This window comes from Mastacembelus armatus, chromosome 15 (assembly GCF_900324485.2).
Source record: "Mastacembelus armatus chromosome 15, fMasArm1.2, whole genome shotgun sequence".
NCBI lineage: Eukaryota > Metazoa > Chordata > Actinopteri > Synbranchiformes > Mastacembelidae > Mastacembelus > Mastacembelus armatus.
The window spans coordinates 8,769,546-8,782,880 of record NC_046647.1 but is presented as its reverse complement, the minus strand read 5'-3'; the positions used below and the strand labels follow the sequence as shown (position 1 = coordinate 8,782,880).

At 39.3% G+C, this 13,335-nt stretch overlaps 1 protein-coding gene across 8 annotated transcripts in view; it reads right to left on the bottom strand.

Annotated features, from left to right (window-relative positions):
* lyst (lysosomal trafficking regulator) overlaps positions 1 to 11,565 on the bottom strand; it is a 52,158-nt gene extending 40,593 nt beyond the window's left edge. For 3 of the 8 annotated variants that reach the window (XM_026308476.1, XM_033325573.1, XM_033325572.1), the window contains exons 1-3: positions 11,500 to 11,565; positions 10,074 to 10,346; positions 1,530 to 1,621 (exon numbers count right to left, since the gene is read on the bottom strand). In XM_026308476.1, the coding sequence (XP_026164261.1) occupies positions 1,530 to 1,621; positions 10,074 to 10,154 (173 nt within the window). In that variant the 5' untranslated portion in view covers positions 10,155 to 10,346; positions 11,500 to 11,565. Of the gene's footprint in view, positions 1 to 1,529; positions 1,622 to 3,788; positions 3,808 to 7,616; positions 7,770 to 10,073; positions 10,347 to 10,503; positions 10,522 to 11,451 lie in introns of those variants that run through there. The other 5 variants (XM_026308477.1, XM_026308478.1, XM_026308479.1 and 2 more) reach the window with 5 other exon arrangements.
* Positions 11,566 to 13,335: the final 1,770 nt, after the last annotated feature.

Sequence of the window (13,335 nt, the reverse complement as noted above, 5' to 3'; positions counted from 1 at the left end):
TGGCTGGCTGAGGTTATAATATCCAACAAAACAAATCCCCCAAAGCACAAGTACTTTGTCTATGATACATTTGCCAACCTGTACGTACACCTGCATGTGTCTGTACATGAGGACTCCCTTTATTTTATCATCAAATTAAACTTAACAACACCACCTCAGAAAGAATCCCAGCTTACTTACTGAAATGACCGGCCACACTTGATTCTTGCTAAATGTTAAGAGACAAAATTGTCTTTGTTTAAGGTAATGTCAACTTCACCTATTGTATAAAACACTAAAAATATCACTTGTTCACCACAGGCTGATTTTATCTTTATATGGTCATCTATTAGTGATAACTGGCAGATGCAGCTATCATCAGTAATTATCAGGCTTGCTGGTGGATCATATAATGCAAACGTAACTCACCACTTTAATACTAACTTCAGCTAGGTTAGCTACCTAACCAGGCATCCAGGCAAACCTGGTTTCCACATTGGTTTCAGCCTCCAGCCATGGCAGCTGATATCTCAATAGTGTGAACATAGGTTTAATATATTTATACATGTTCTGTTCAGGTAGTCTTCACCATCGACTGTGCTTTTTAAAGTTTTACACAGCACAGTACATTACAGTATATTAACAAAGTGCAATATATGTCTGAGTGTGTGCTATAAATACTATCAACCTCAGCTTAACAATAAACCAACTAACCTACTCTACAAAACTGACAGTTTTAAATAAACTTTAACGACACTGTAACACATTGACAAACCTGCAATCAAAATTAAGTTAAAGAGTTCATGGCAGTAAAATGACACAAAGAGTTTGTGACAAACCTACTGTATCTATTAGTTAAATGCTTAATTACTGCAGGGCTCCAAAAATTAAAACTGGAACATCCGATTGCTGATCTCACAAAGCGAAACATTAAATTGCCTAAAGCTTCTCTTTAAACAAGGACATTATTTGAAGCATTTTAAACAAAACCTCATTGAAACTAATCACTTTTCAGCTGAGGGAACACAGGACTCACAAATGCTAATGCACTCACTTAATTCTCAGCAGTGTGTGTGACTTATTTACACTCAACAAAATACAAACAAGTGGTACTTGAGGTGCCTAATGTCCCACAATTTTCTTCATAAATATGTAAATCAATGCAGCAAGTTACTCCAAAACTAATGCATAATGTCTGCAACCTCTGCTGTACTGACGGGACATAAAATAATGAAAATAAATGCGTCACTTCTGCAGTCACTTTCCTTGGGTTCAGTCAAGACCTCAGTAACTGCAGGTGTTACTGCACCCAGCTCCTGTCATGGCCATTGAGATGTATGTCAAAAGCATTCATTTTGATAAAGATTTAAACATTGACCAATGTTGTTCGATTATGTCTCATTTAAACATTTAAATCTGGAGCATTGGGGTGTTGATCATGTTAAGTGAAAAGCATTTCACAAGGCTGCGGTTTAAACCAATGTTTTACCCAGCCTAAGTGAGACAAAACCTTCATTACTGTACATTTAAGGAGTCAAGATGAGACCTACCAGAATTTCAGTTCATCTTTGGTGCCGTGACTGGGGTGATGCTGCACATAGTGGAAGAGACAGAGAAAATTCTCCAGACTCTGAAGGCTGACCTGATAAGAAACAGAGACACAGATATGACATGAGAGTATGAATCAAGCCCAGATTATTACTTACTGTACCGTTGATCACATTACATGCTGTAATCATAATTTATAATAGTTCAGTCAATTAGAGAGCAATGTGACAGCCACTATTACCATTAAGTGAAACTATTGCTCCAATATGGATTTATCAAGTCTGACGTACTGTAATGCTGGAAGCCAGTATATTTTATTTCTACAACACCACCACAGCATTTTACAATTTAAAATCATCAAAACAAGAACAGCACTGAAGAACCTCTGAATCCGGGGCAACAAAGACCATATAAAGATAAAATCAGCCTCATCACTGACCTGCGGTCAGAGAGGGAGTTTTCCGTCAGCAGAGCTGGAAAGGCAATTGGGGGTTTCTTGACAGTGAGACAAGCCATCTCACCACTGTTAACTGCATTACTGGTTTCAGGGCAGTGTGTTAATACCTCCCAGGCAGATGTGATCCTCTAAACCAGTGTGCTACCTTCCCTTACACCACACAGGAGCTCGTTTTACTGCTCTACTAATCTGACGCTGCTGACTGGATTCATTCAGGCAACACTGATCCCTGTCTGGGTCTGGGTCACAAAGCCAAGGAACAGACAGCACAAAAGGCTACATCACAGTTTGATCTAAAATGACACTGACTGGATTCTGTCAGGATAGAAAAATACATCATAATATATACTTCACCTCTTTAGTAACATACAGTTTGCAGGTTCTCAACAAATGTTCAAAGCTGGAGTTTTTAGCGCTATGAATATTCACTCTATACATTATCAGAAATAGATTAAGTCAAATATAAATATGATCTGGAAATTAAAGGTACAGGTATAACCATAGAAATCTGTTCACTGCAGGTAAAATACACCTTACCTGAATTACAACAAACCTTTGGTCAGTTTCAGAAGAGGATCTTAAAGCTAAGATGATCTCTGCCCACTAACTGAGATGCTACCAAACTGAAACTGGCTGAACTCAGCATTACATCCAAATGAATTTATGTTTGGGACATAAAGGTCTGCACAATTATTATTGACATAATTAAAAAATATGTAGTTATTCTGCTTTGTTATATATATTTTAAAACAATGTGTATTTAAAAAGGTATCTAACAACCTTGGTAACTACCTTGGTAACTAGCAGTGCTATGGACCAATGTTTTTAGTGAGCACCCTTTCTGATGGACATAAAGACATGTTCTCAAGCATGAACATGCAGGCAGTGTGACACACATGCCTGGAGAATGTTTCACACTGGTGGTGACAGCGCCCCATGAAGCCATCGCTGACTCTAAAAAAGTTTCATAAGGAAGAAAATGCCTTCAGCGTAACACAGGATACACAATATACAATGTTTTGCTGAGTTACACTGAATGGAGCTGTAACCTTTGTTTGGTTAGAGGAAAACTCCACAAAATGTATTAATTCCTTCTTGGGAAAAAAAAAAAAAACGCATCAACTAACACTGGTGACTTTACAGATTGCATTTAACCAGCACCAGTCATCACCAAAGACTATAAACCTTTCATATTACTTCATATCAATATGGATACAGTAATATTTTGATATAATATTTTTATCCAAGTACCAACAAATCATTTAGCTGCATAAATGTAGATCAGATTCAATTGTGGAATCTATTAGCATAACACACTTATAAGCAGAAACTGACAAAAACACAGAGGTAGTGATGTGAAACAGCCCTATAAAAAGTAAACACAACATAATTTACAGTTCTTCGAATAGAAAGCAGACTGACTATATGTGTGAAACTCTCTCTCTCTCTCCATGGCAAAAACATAGGAGGGAAACTTTCATAATGTGTTATTCAGGTTTGTCACACCTTGGTTTTTGCTGCCAACTGTCATGGTGAGGACAGGGATCTTGAATACTCTCATGGCCTAACCTAGCGCTGCTGTATGTGGTGAGTCAACTTCCTTCCTGCAACACAACTGTCACAGCAGGCTTTGGTTTTATGTTACTTGTTACCGTACCACTATTAAAAGAGAAACATAAATAGCAAACACTCATTAATGCATATTGATTTGTCATAGGGCTACAAGATGCACACGTCTGTCGTCATTAACTGTCCTAAAAGTTGAAGTTCCAGGTGATGAACACACAGAGTTGGCCACACTCACCAGGCTCAAGGAGAGGCAGACAGGGTGACACTTCAACAGCTGAGCCAAAAACCCACCCAAGCAGTGAGGGGATGGGAGGGAGAAGTCACTGCACACCAGGAGGCTGAACAACAGCACACACAGGAGACAGAAAAAGGAAGAAAAAGGAATGCATGGATCATGATAGACAGGAGAGGACAGGGGTAAAACATGAAAGCTGATAACACAAGACATGAAAGAAATAAATGCAGTAAGAGATGAGTGCAAAACTAAACAAGGGGAGCGACTAGCAAGAAATAAACTTCTGTTGGCTGCAAAAACCCTTATTAGTTTAATAAATACTGTAAGCCCTGGAGATATGCAGGAGCAGTGCAGGCAGTCTATTAAAACTAATCTCCCAAAATGAGTATCTGAAATGACTTGGTTTGTCCTTGTGTTATCAGTGTACCTGTTGTGGTTGGACTCCACATATAGGAAAGGGAAACCGAGTGGTTCACGATAACACTAATTTCCCACCAAACATGTTGTTTTTTTCCTCTGAGGCTCCAATCCAATATTACGACACAGACGGCAGAAACCAGACAGAGTGATTTGATAATAGACCAACTGCCAATACTGATTAATACAGCTTAGAAGAAAAAGCCAGAGCTCAGAAAGCTCAGAGAACACAGTTCTGTAAACAAAAAGAAAGCTTTGACCTTTCCTCTGCAGTGATGAACTTCTTTATTTACCTCATTTGTCAGGCAGACATCAACAGGCAATCTGGTTGTGAAATACAGCTATTGCATTCACTTACTGCCACTTGTTTGATAAAAGAAATTGCCTTGAAACTATTTTACGATTTGTTGACAGAAGAATTGATTTAACCAAGGGGAAATTAACTCACCCCATCATATACATTTAAGCTAAATGAAGAGTGAGCCACAAAACGTAAAGACCCCTATGCAAGAAATGAGAGAAAATGAAAATCTTGATTTTAATATATCAAATTAATAGTGACGGTCCTGGTCCAGGAAGGTCAGAGGTCAGCATATTTGAAGCCAACAGCTCAGACACATTTGTTTACATGTGTTGTGCCTGTACACATAACTCTCTAAGTTTTCTTATACCAGATGATGGCTTTGTATTAGAAGAGAACTGTTTTATATTCAAAGCCCAAGTTTATGCAACTGCTCGGACACAGTGGCTGGGACCTGTGTTTTTATGCAGCCTGGAAATCATGGGAGGCCTAGTCATAGGAGTCTGACGGCTGAGTCACCCATGCTGCTACAGACTTTCCTCTCAAGCTCTCTTTGGATAATTGCTTGGACTACATCTTGGCAGAGGCAGTGAAAGCGATGTGATCCTGTCCTCGTGAGAGAGGACGTGGGGCGTTGGTTATGCAATGTTTTTCAGTGTTCGGCAATGTTCTGGTTTGAGATCCCTACTGATCTAATTTGACATTTTGGTTGATGAGCATCATGAGGAGTTCCTAACGTTCCACATTTCCTCACAAAATATGACTAAAACAGAAAAGCGCTTCATACAGCACTACATTAAAAAGAAATCCATTAAGACACATGATCAAATGTAAAGAAGCTACTATCAAAAAAAAAACCCAAACATATTTCATGATTTTGTTAGTATTAAGTCCTCACTCTCATAAGCAGTGACCTTTACTAAAGCATAACCACCATGCAGGAAATGAAAATGTGTCGCTCTCTGCTTTGTTGTTTTCATTACAGAGCAATAGCATGCAAGATGGTGTCAATCAAAATTACAATCTGAGTGACCTGCTCTGCCCTCTTGCTTCCCTTTTGGCCTGAGAGACAGTGTTCAGGGTTTCTGAGTGAAAGATCTGACAAAAGTTGAGGCAGAGCAATAGTTAGAGTCTGACTAAGCCTAAAACTAGAGAGATGAATTATTCATCCATTGAAACTATTTTTTAGAATAGCCCTGGAAGTCAGCACATGTTAGTCTGAAACCAAGAGTGGAACAACAAATACAGATGTGAAACAAGTCCTGTGGTCGACAAGCAAGCCTAGGAAAGGATTCACTTCAGACATATTAGTAAACAAAGTCAGAACATAGTGTGTTAGGATTCATGAATGTCACACTGCTAAAATTAAAATGATCAACAACCTTCACAGCAGTGCGACAATCACAAGACATCATGATCAGAGCCATGCTTTTATGTTTGGACCATAGCGCCTGAATTACACTCAAGTTACCTTAAGTTCACAGCAGAGCGTAGGAGCATTAATGATTAATTACTGTGGAGTAAATGAAGCAGAGTCATGACAATAGTCCTATCATTTCTACTGTGTATGTCATCAAGGCGGAAGTCCATTTGTGTTAGCAGCAAATGTGATTTTGTAATAGTCCGTAGACAACGACTGGTTTAAGTTACAAAAGAAGACTACCCCATTATTTATGGTTAAAGCATTTCTAACTAGAAACAAGATGGGTGAGAAGTATTCAGACCAAGCACAACCACGTTGGTTATTCAGTTTTAGGTTAGTTTGAAAATTACATATCTGAAAAAAATCCCCAAATTATCCAAAAATGCACTTAAGTTAAGCTGCTTCCCAATCATTAAGACTATGAACACCCTGATCAAGGTTTATTTCCCCACTGATCCTTATCCAAGTAATTTAATATTGACTTGATAATACATTTGCAAAGTGTACACTTGTACACAAGTATATTAAAGTTATTCAGATCAATCCAGTGCATACACTTGACAATTCAATAGTTCAATGCACTAATAAAAAATACCTGCACACAAGCTGTTCGTTAATTTAAAATACTCCCATACTGCAGACATTTTACTGCATCAAACTGTACTCTCCATTTACAACTATGACAGCTGACAAAAAAAAAACAAAGGATCGGGCTTAGGTTTGTGCTCAGTAAAGCCAATATCAATCAGGTAAAAACTGCCTTGATTAGCCCTAATACCGATCTTCACAGTCGGATCAGGACATTCCTAACTAAGATGGATAATGCACTGTATTGTGTGTCCATTATTGTTTTGCTAAGAAACAACACAGCCTTTACGCAGTAAAAAATAACACTGTACACTATACATTAAATAGCAATAACTATACAATGAGGGTTAAACTGACATTTTATACACATACAGGCCTTTTATCAGTTGCTAGATTTTGGCTATTCAAAGTATTCAACCTTCAAAATGAAAGGGACACAATATAATGGATTTTTTTTTCTAAACTGCTATATTGAAACTACAAGCAAGACCAATTAAACCATCAACATCCTTTTCACATTTCACAGAGCTCCAGTTGCTTAGATGTGGAACATGATTTAGACACATTATCATTAATTGCTTTAGATAGATAGAGCCCTTATACATATTAAAGCTGACCTTAATACCAGGCAAATTTGCCAATATAATGTCTCTAATAATACATTCCTGGACACAGTGTGCACAGAGATAAAGTATGGTCCACCTCACAATGTTCAGTACTGACAAGCCAAATAATAAATTTGGAGATGAAGGTGAGCCAGCACTGCCATCTTCACCCACTCCTTAGTAGTCAGTGCATTTTGCCTTATGCTTTGCTTGACAAGTTTAATCTTCTTTAGACAAGGATTTGAAGCTTTACCACAGAATGAATGTACGGCACAGAACTGAGCTCAGTCTGCTGGCGGCAAGTAATGTGGGTGGAAAACGTGACCAGGGCTGTCCTGTTTCAGACAGCATTTAATCAGCTTTCCACAGAAGTATCTGTTGTTAGCGATTAAGTGACAATGCAGAGACAATTTCCATTTCCATTATAGCACATCGCAATTAAAAATTTGTCAAAGAAACGACTGATGTTACAGCAACTACAGAATGATACTTACAAGATGAGCCCAATAACCCTGCAGGAAAACGTCTTGCTATCGATTTTCATGAAAAACGCTTAACTCAGCTGGCATTTTCATTATTCCAAGACTCAAAGTGAGTGAATGTAAAGTGATATAAGAGCAAATCTGAGGTAGCAAAGATCAGTCGCTGGTGACTCTATAGACAAGACAAAAAAAGTGAAGTGTTCCAAACACCTCACTATGGTATTCTGAAACATCCTGTTGGCTCATAATGAAACTAAACAATCCACCAACAAAACCTGGCCACTTTTATGGCTCCTAGACATGCATCCAATTCCGCTAAATTTACTCCACCAACCCAGATACAAAAAACCCAACAAGACCAAACAATAAATAGATCACAATGAGAAACAGAAAGAGGAAGGCTAAGGTCAAGCAGCAGGTCAGGGTTAGACGCCACACACTGAGCCATCAAGACGTGCTGTTCTGTTACTGGTCGAGGTTAATGATAATTAACAGAAATATTAGCAGAAGACTAATCCTGATAGAAATGCAACTGAAAAGCAGAGAGATGAGAGACAAGAATGCATATAATAAAAGACGAGGGCCACAGCACCAGTATAGTCACCTTTTTTATTTCATGGTAAGGTGTTGATTATTGCAAGAGAAGGTGTCTTTTTGTTCCAAACATTTCATAGTGAAGTGTGATCACAGAAATGGCTAAAGAACAGCAGGGCACACTCGTGATGCTGCATGATGGGCCTAAAACCAGGGTGCTTTCAGTCACTGGACAGTTTCCATGATCACTGTGTCATGTTTACCTATATACTGTAACTGCAATAACCAGAAGATGTCATTTTAGATGAGGTGCAGAATACACTTCAGTCTTGGCAGAAGAAGGTGGAAAAATCAGCATTAACTATCATGTGCAAGCAGCACAACAGTATCCAGGAAAGTGCTACAGCCTGCCACTGTGTACCCCCATCTGTTTCAATCAGGAGAGAAAAGCTACAGTATCAGCAAACTGGAGAACAGAGCTGTGTTCCTCTTTCTGTATGTCATACACACACACACACACACAAAATGCTTTGATCACTGCAAAGGTGACGAGTGGGGCAGCAAACACAGTCATCTCAAGGGAGCCGCCACAACAAAAAGTGATACCAAAAGTTTCCATTAAAGGAAGGCAGATCCTGCTTTCTGCAGTCCATGCATGAGTATTACTGTGGAAACTAGACACAAGCCTGCACCATCTAATGCACATCAACACGATTAATAAAGCATCGCAACACACTGTCACAGACATGAGGAATATAGAGGAAGAGAGCAGTCATTCCTGTGAAAGAATAAACCCTAAAGGCTTTATACTCATTAGCTTCAACAATGAAAGCAGCTCTGTTTCTAAACGATAGCTTGATATCACATGACAAATCAATATGAATGGACTAAAATAATGGCTAACTAGGTGCATCCTCATTTGAGTGTGCGCAGGGGGGAAATCACTCTTAGGCCTGCAGTCCGATCCTAATCCAAGTCTCGTGATCTGGCTGCTGTTCTCTGACAGCAGGGGGGTGGAAAAAGCTGCAGAGGCCTGACACAGATTTCATAACTGCCGTCACTCACTTCTGTAACACGCCGACACAGGACCAAAAGTGCACTTACATAAGACTCATAATGAACAATCTGTGGTTTACACCTTGCTCCACCTCTGCACGGTGACTCACCGATGGTCCTGCCTAGACGCGTGTTGTGTATCAGATTTCTAGCTGCAAAAGAGGCACCTGGGGGCTTCCTAAAGAGGAGTCTTCACTCTGTGGTTACCGCTGCACAAAAAAAAAAATATATAATTCTGTATCTTTAGATGATTCTCTCTGGTTCTAATGAGAAGATCATATAAAAACAGGCATCTGCACTCTCCTGTTTAAATTTTTTTTTTTGCAGTTCAAAAGCGGTTTTATTCTCTGCAAAACTGTCTACGGCTGCAAAACAAAGCGTTTTGCAAACAAGCTCTTCTACCTCATGGTCACACTCTGTGGAACAACAAAGCCAAAGACAGGAAAGTAAATTAAGCAGCTTGAATGACAAGCAGGAGACTAGAAGAATGTCTCTGACCAATATTTGCTATTGTTGGATAACATTATCTTGGTGAACATTTTTATGGATGGAATCAAGCAAATCTCATACAGAGGCCAAAACCATAGACAGTTTATATGATGTGAGGACTGAAACAAAAATCCTCCTTATTTCAGTTTGAGGAACAAACGATTGTTTGTTCCTCATTTCCAAGTTGTTGGGTTTCTTGTCCAAGGGTTATCTCAGAATAATCAAAGTAACTTTTTTCAAAGCGTCAAATACAATTTCAGTGTTCTCCTCCAGGACCACTGGCCTGTAGTGCTGGAAATGAACAGTGAGCATCACCACCGCCCACAGAGTGACCCCTGAACTGAACCACCGTCTCACCGGGTCCTGACCCTGAGTGCCCGAAGCGCCTACCTGCAGATCCGCTCCTTGCAGTCTACAGTCCATGTACTTTTCCCACGCGTATGACAGATCAGTCTGCAGCGGTCTGGCCATGTCGTCCACAGCTCCAGGTACAGCAGCAGTCAGGGTGCTGAGGAAGTCGGGAATGATAAAACCCTCCTTTTAATTTCCTTTCCAATCCTCCAGGTGGCTGAAAGTGCCCCGGACAGCCCCAAATGTTCTCCTGAGTTTTTCATAGCAGTTTCATGATTCACTGCGCTGCTCTGCCACTTTGAAACTGGGCTTCTGCAGAGAAATGCAAAGTGTCAAGGGTTAGCAACACAGAATGAGCTGACTCTGCCACTTTCTCTTTCTGCCCACACATCTTGACTATGACATGTTGATAGTATAAATATGACAAACGAAACTTTGGCCAAACGAGTCTGTCATAGTGTCATATTACCAAAACAAAAGGGACCCGAGCAACACTTTCAGTTAGCTAGCTAGGTAACCTGCGTCAAGACCTCGCCATGGTTGAAGCAATCCGTTTCCGGAAATAAATTACAGTTTCAGAATAAGAGCACGTGTTCATTATACTTAAGGCTATAGTCTCACTAGGAGAAAATAAATACAAATAAACAATAAAACACATACACCACATACATACATTAGAATCATTTTCCACCATATCACTGATATGCACTTTGCAATTTCTTAAAATGATAAACGAAGGCAAAGATTATCCTTTCAGTGATTTTAAAATCTTATTTACATGCTAAAGTCTACAGGTAAAATAGTGCACTTTTTACTTCATTGGGATAAGGTTTATTAAATAATAATTCTAAACATAAAAGTAATAAATTAGCATTAATGCCACAAAGTTCTTTTTTTTTTTTTTTTGGAAACAGATGCTATATGTTCTTGAATTTCCCTGAAGGGGATGAATAAAATTTTATCTTCTCTTATCTTATGCTACTGATATTAACCATGTACCACAGACTACACGATTCTTTCCCTTTTGCAGATGAGGACTGAGCTGTCCACTCAGAAAACGTTGACATCAATGTTTTATTTTGAAAGTTTTGCTCGATACTTGTGTTTAGAGCTCTAGCTAACTTGACCACATGAAATATAAGCAAGACAGCTCGAGCATTTTAACAGAGATATTTGCATAAATGCCATATGGGACCCAGAACTGCTATATCGAATATATTCTACAACCCACAACATCCGTATTCGGTAAATGTAGTTATTTTTCTTTAACAATCGCAGGGCTAGCTGCTCTGCTGGTTGTAACGTTATCATCGCATCGTATTGTGTATGGCAGCTGTCAAAACTACAGCAGACAGAAACGAACACATCGATATCGGCCGCTACCAAAATGGTCCAAGCATAAGTACATCTTTCTTACATTAATGCTGTCCGCTTCTGTGAGGGAAGGATTCGTTTTCATACATACCGTCATTTCCAACAAATTAAAGGCAGCTAATGCTAGTCTTCAACCAGCTGGGTCTGGTGTGGTAGCCCTCAGTAATGACTGCAAGGCACTCACAGTGCTGCCTCTTTCCTGGGTTAGTGCTACGTCAACGGCTAACGGAGGGAGACGCTTTGGTTAATGAAATCTCAAGTCATTATTATTATTATTATTATAATAATAATTATTATTTCGGTCCTAGAACTTTAGTCATCGGTGATTCTGACTCGGCATACAAGAGGAACACACTGCTGTTGAAACATTTATAAACAAATCTATCCAGAAGACGAATGAGTTCATATTTATTTGGTTTTGGAGAAGCGCAAATATTCCTCGCAGACATCCCTGAGGGTCAAGATGCCACGCTGTCATGATAAGCGCTCACAGCCGGGGACACGCCCACAGACTCCTGCTTTGTTTCCCATTGGATAACACACCGGTCCCTTCCCTATCAATCAAAGCGTCCAGGCAGTCATGGCACATTAGAGGACTCTTTGTAAATTAAGGAAATGAGACTGACACATTCGTAGTCAAGCTTGCCTGAGTCGTGTTATTGCATGTTCCTTTCAAACCAGTCTAATTAATTACATCACTTTAGGGTTTGGGACACAAATATTTTTCACTTCTTCTAATATTATATAGGTGTCGGTAATCAGCAGGGTTGTTTATAATTAAAAGTTATCCTAACATTAATAATGTGATTTACCAAGAGGCACTTAACGCACCACCGACATAGACGCTAATGATGACGACACGAGGCTTTCCTGAAGCGCAGCGTGTTTGACACAAATAGCATCGAATAGATTTAACCTGAATATCCGCAATTACTACTTTTTTCACTAGTCAAAATTATAATGTGACTAGTCACAATTCTAATTCAAGATATCTATAATCACATTTTGACTAGTCACAAGTCAAATTACAGATATCTCTATGATAGCTACCTTTTACATGTGTCAAATTACTGATATCTTTAATTGGAATTATGACTAGTCAAATTAATATTAACGATATCTATAATTCAACTTGTGACTAGTCAAAATGTGATTATAGATATCTGGAATGAGGCTTTCGACTAGTCAAAATGTCATTACAGATATCACAGTCAAAATTACAGTTATGACTAGTCATCAGTACATTACAGAAATCTTAAAAGTGAATGCTGTCGACCTATTTGATGTTAAAAACGACTTGCCATACCATGTGAGCTCCTGTAATACATCCAGGCTGTTCACTAGTGACCCCTACTGGACAAAATAATTAAAAGCAACCAAATCATAACTGATGTTGACGCTGCAGCAGCACAGTTTAACTACGATACAGTACTTTGTCCAAGAGTTCTTATATCCATCCATCCATCCATCTTCTATACCCGCTTTTCCTGTTCAGGGTCACGGGGATCCGCTGGAGCCTATCCCAGCTCTCTCTCGTGTGGAAGGCAGGGGTACACCCTAGACAGGTCACCAGTCTGTCGCAGGGCCACATATAGACACACAAAGACAGACAACCTCACACACTCACACTCACTCCTACGGGCAATTTTAGAGTCACCAATCAACCTGACATGCATGTTTTTGGACTGTGGGAGGAAACCGGAGTACCCGGAGTAAACCCACGCAAGCACAGGGAGGAGTTCTTATATATTTTGCATAAACAGATATTATCAGCTGAAACTGTCACACACATAGGCCTACACCCGTTTCTGCACTGTAAGGAAGGTTAAGCTTCAGAATACTTCATATCTTGTGTAATAAAGTCTGCTTAGCATAACATGTCTTCACTTCTGCAAGCGGTTGAGTCAGTTATTTGGGTAAAACTTCT